A 5,017-nucleotide genomic window follows, 5' to 3' on the forward strand; every position below is an offset into this window, starting at 1 on the left:
CATATAGTCCCTCTCCGTTCCTCCGGCAGTGGGCTTACAGCCCCACTCGGGGGCATACAGCCCTTCTCAGTTCCTCCGGCATGGGCATACAGCCCCTCTTACTTCCCCCAGAAGTGAGCATACAGCTCTTCTCAGTTCCTCAGCAGTGGGCATATAGTCCCTATCCATTCCCCCGGTAGTGGGCATATAGCCCCTCTCAGTGCCCCCAGCTGTGGGCATACAGCTCCTCAGCAATGGACCTACAGCCCCTTCAGTTCCTCAGCAGTGGCCATACAGCCCCTCTTAGTTCCTCACCAATGGGCATACACCCCCTCTCAGTTTCTCGGCAGTGGGTATAGCACCCCTTTCAGTTCCCCGGCAGTAGGCCTACAGCCCCTCTCAGTTCCTCTCACACTGGGCCTATAGCCTTTCTCAAGTCCCCAGCTGTGGGTATGCAGCCCCTCTCAGTTCCCCCGGCCTATCAGAAAACAGGCTGTCCACTCAGGCACATCTCATCGACGTCGGCTCAATTGCAATCTTCCGTGGAAGTTTTAGGTGGACATCTGTGACATGTTTGACATGGCAGTGGTGCCTAAGTGTGACTTGGTCTTACCTCTTACTGTCGGGGAGGAGCTTCGCCGGCAAGAGCTGGAAGATCCCACCCTAAACAGGTTCCTAAACTGCCCTTGAGGCTCTCATGGAACCTTCAGCCCTGCAAATACACTGCCCACTCTTTTTGGAAAAAAATAGGGCCATTAACGAAGAAGCTCTTCAAATGCAATTTAACAAGAACCCTGTTTGGAACTGGATTTCCCTACTGACCACAGAGCTGAAAGGCCACAAGCGGGTGGAGCTCCCTGCCCCTCCTGCTTGAGACTATGTGCCACCGTGGCCTCTCCACCTGGCCTCACAAGGACGCAGTCACCTCATGGTGAACAAAGGCCTTCTCATGGATCATGGCCATCTGGACTGCCAAGAAACCACTCTGCATATTGAAAGCACTGTTCTAAAAAATGCTATCTGTCTTGTTAGTACATGCTTTAAAGCCGCGGTTCTCAACCTGTGGGTCACAACCCCTTTGGGGGTTGAATGACCCTTTCACAGGTGTCACCTGATTCATAACAGTAGCAAAATGACAGTGATGAAGTACCAATGAAAATAATTTTATAGTTTGGGGGCGGTCACTGCAACATGAGGAACTTAAAGGTTTGAGGCATTAGGAAGGTTGAGAACCATTGCTTTAAAATATATCTTTTAACCTGATAAGCTCTATTACTTGAATGTATTCTACTTTTTAAGTGCAGAATTGATTTTGCTCAGAGAGATGTGGCTTTGCAAGTCACATTCAGGCTTTCTCTACCAGGCTTTGATTGGGGGTCTGACATGAGGGGGTAAGATGTACAGCAGATAAATACATGAGTCTCACTGAGGATCTTGGTCCCATGGCCACTTGGCAGATAAGGAGCTATGTGCTGGATGGGAGCCAGCTCCTCAGCTCATCTGGCCTTAGACAATGCACGTCTGTTGTTAGCTACAAGTGGCAGTGTGAGCATATCTCAGTAGAGAAATTAGGGAAGCAGGAGGTGTGGGCAGAGGGCAAAACACCCAACCTTCAATTTCCAGAAGCCACCAGAAAGAAACAAATCGCTAGGCTGTATTTGCCACTTGGCCCCTCACCCGATTGTTCTCCTCTGTTGACCCAGATCCACATTCCTGACAGAGTGTCAAACCTACACCTAGGTTACCTCTTCTGTGCTACACGTCTTGTCTCCCTGCTTCTACCCTTGAACTAATAAACATCTTCAACCCATGGTCCGAGCACTTTACAGAATTCATGGGCAGATCTTATCTTTCCTTCTAGACAGTGAGACCTCCACGAGCTGGTTTTTAAAGCCCACAAAGCTTAGCGCAGTGCCACCTACAATCCGCTCATAGTGACTGAACCAATGACTCTAGAGAATGGAGTCTTCTTCCCGATTCTCATTTCAATCTTTCTGGTACTGATGGATATAAAATGAATGTTTAACATTACTTTGATGTTTGTGTTTATGTCTTCGGTCAAAGTGGTTTTCCAGAACTTTCTAGTAGGCTAATAGTTTAGGTCTCCCAGGTAGTCTCTCAAGGCAGATATTTTTTTCTTTTTGACTAGGACTTGGTACTCAAAGCAGGGCAGGCGAAAACAAGAGAGGCCATAGGGGGCCATTGCCCTTTTGGATAAGATTGGCAAGGAGCAAGAAAGGGATGTGTTTAAAACGGATGGCATCCCTTTCTCAGACAACCACCCCTGACATGATGAAAGCTATAAATAAATAGAGCTTACAAATACAAGCAGCAGCCTAGCCAGCATGTTAGCATTTGCTTGGAGAGCCATTGTTAGTCGTTTCATTGTTCAGCTTCCGCTGTTTTCTATTAAGAGGGTTTCTCACAGGAAGACGCCTACTTCTCCGTGTCATTCTGTCTACTTGGTCCCCCACCCCCACGCACCACAGAGAGAGAAATACATTTGAGAGAGTTATTATGTCCTTGGGTAAGATAAGGAGGGATGCTTCAAAAACGTCACCTGTGTCCTTCTGACATCAGGGTAAGAAAGGAAACAATGGAAGGGAGATAGAAAACACAGCAGCTCGGGTTGATGTTTATGTTACAATGGGCTCAGGCACAGCGCTGGCCCAGGCAGTGGTCTGCTTTGTTGACTTAGAACCGAAATCACGTCAACCGCCAATGGCAGGCAGCATAGACGTCCATGGAAACATGGAATCAAAAGATAAAGGGATTTGTCACTGTCTTGTCCTGTTGTACCGTGAACCTACCTGACGGCATCGAACGACTATGTCTCAATGGGTGGGCCACCCAGGTTGATTTCCTGTTCTCTTTCCCCCTCAGGTTCCCAGAGCCTGCTTTAGGATGCTGGTTCGAGTTAGGGTTGAAAGGGGAAGGTTCGTTTTGAGGCCGGTTCGGGAGTAAGGGTTTTTGTTGATTCCCCCCGGGTTTTCTTTCAGGGGGGCCGGGGGGGGGCCCCCCTTGCTTTTGGGCCCCCGGGACTTGCCCGGGGGGGGGTTTTCCTTTTTTTTGCGGGCGTTTTCCTTCACCCCCTTCCGGGCCCCGGGGAAGGAGCCTTTGCAGACCCATCCTTGGAGCTCACCAGAGGCCTGCCATCTCTGAGAACAGAGGCTTCTAGGTCCCAAAGAGCAGAGAGCTCTCCTAGTGCTGTCTCAGTGGTGCCGCCTCAGGGGTAACTGAGGAGGACAGAGTGAGGCAGGGGCAGAGCAGAGGCTATGGGCCACCAGGACCATCCCATCGAATGGCTTCTATCTGGGGAATCCCCTTTTAGGATTTCATTTGTGAGATCCACCAGCTCCTTTCAAACCTCAGAAAGCCACGGGCCCGAGAACCAGGTAGCTGTCGCAGGCTGGGGAGATGGGGCTTGCGCACGCAACAGTTACCTGTCTGTGGAGCCAGGCTTCACTCTCGTCTTCGTGTTTCTGAAATGAAACAAGAGTATTAGAAGACGGCTTTTGCATGTACTGTCTCTGGGACCAGCAGCGCTGAACCCCATTTGACTTTGCCTCCGCGGCAGCTGCACAAGCGCTGAGCCCCTGCGGTTGCGTGCTCAGCCAGGAGGTAATCCCGGTCTCCGCTTAGTCTCCAGCACGGCTCCCAGCTCAGCCGGGTGTCCCCAGACAAGCAGGGGCATCACCCCCCCACACCCCCCCAATCACATCGACACAGCCACAGCAGACGGGCATCCACTGGAGGACGGCAAGCCTCCTACTCTTTGATGGACATCCCACCCAGGAGCATGCTCATTGGAAGGCAAACTGTAAGAGCCAGGCTGCTTCAAGAATTTCCGTGTGCGTACACACATGGAACAAAGAGGCTACATAGGTGCACCTGGGTGTGTGCTGGAGTGTGCGTGTGCATTTTACCCAATGGAGAGCTCATGACTTAGAAAGACATTGGTGGGCAGCATTTTAAATAGGACTGAGAAGTAGATCATCACGGCTGAGGGGGAAAGGCACCGCGGAAGGCAACCAAACAAAAGCAAACCGCGCCAACCATCCAAGAGGCAGCCGCTCTTCATCCCCCTCCTCCTCATCCCACAGCGCAATGGAGCTGTTCTTGGTGCTGATTCAACTTCTGGGCCTCCCTGGTTCTTGGTGGAGAACTAGAGCCCTGGTGGCATGCCAGATTAAGTCTGGGGCTGCTAACTTCAAGGTCAACAGTTCAAAACCACCTTGGGAGGGCTTTCTACTCTCAGTAAGAGTTCTAGTCTCAGGAACTCATGGGGCGTTCTACCATGTCTCCTGGGGGAATCGATCTGATGACACTGCGTTTGCTTTGGAGTTTGCTATTGGCAGAGACGTGGAGCCCCGGTGGTGGCGGCGGCATCGTGGATCACACATTGGGCTGTAACTTTAAGGTCAGCAGTTTGAACTCTCCACCTGGTCCCTCGGTAGAAAGATGAGGCAACCTGCTCTCCCCACAGTGGGCAGTTCTACTCTGGCCCCGATGGTGTCACTGTGTACGTCAGAACGGACTCGCTGGAACACTATACTGGGTGAAGTTAGTCACAAAGGGGCAACTATTGAATGAGTTCATTACTATCAGGACGGAGACTTGCATGTCAGACGAAGCCTTGGATGTCAAAGGGAAAAGAACTTGGAGGTTCCCGAAGGCAGGAGGGCAAGGTTGGAAGAAGCAGCCCTGGCGAGAGGGTTGAGGAGGAGAGACAGTGGGTGGGGGCAGGGAGGGTGTTCTATAGGGAAGGGGGTGAGATGGGCGGCTTGAATGATTGACTGCAAAGCTGATGGTCTGAAATGTAACCTCCACTACCTGGCTCACTTAAAACCCAACAAAAACGTCATTTAAACACTTGCCTTCATAACAGTGAGTTGGGTTTTTGTTTATCTGGTAGAGAAGGCACCCGCATGGGAAGGTACCGTTTGGGAAGTGTTAGGCTGCTATCTGTCAGGTTGGCAGTTCAAACCCACAAGCTGCTCCTCAGCAGAAAGATGAGGCTGCCTGCTCCTGTAAAGAT

At 51.1% G+C, this 5,017-nt stretch overlaps 1 protein-coding gene across 1 annotated transcript in view; it reads right to left on the minus strand.

The window, feature by feature from the left end:
- The window catches only part of DPP6 (dipeptidyl peptidase like 6), a 398,654-nt gene that overhangs the window by 120,270 nt on the left and 273,367 nt on the right, over nt 1-5,017 (minus strand). Inside the window, exons 9-10 of the mRNA XM_030885622.2 lie at nt 4,479-4,533; nt 3,423-3,461 (exon numbers count right to left, since the gene is read on the minus strand). Of these exons, the coding sequence (XP_030741482.1) occupies nt 3,423-3,461; nt 4,479-4,533 (94 nt within the window). The remainder of the gene's footprint in view (nt 1-3,422; nt 3,462-4,478; nt 4,534-5,017) is intronic.

The sequence above is a fragment of the Echinops telfairi genome, unplaced genomic scaffold (genome assembly GCF_000313985.2).
Source record: "Echinops telfairi isolate 266 unplaced genomic scaffold, ASM31398v2 ScPeMD7_31;HRSCAF=116, whole genome shotgun sequence".
Taxonomy (NCBI): Eukaryota; Metazoa; Chordata; class Mammalia; order Afrosoricida; family Tenrecidae; genus Echinops; species Echinops telfairi.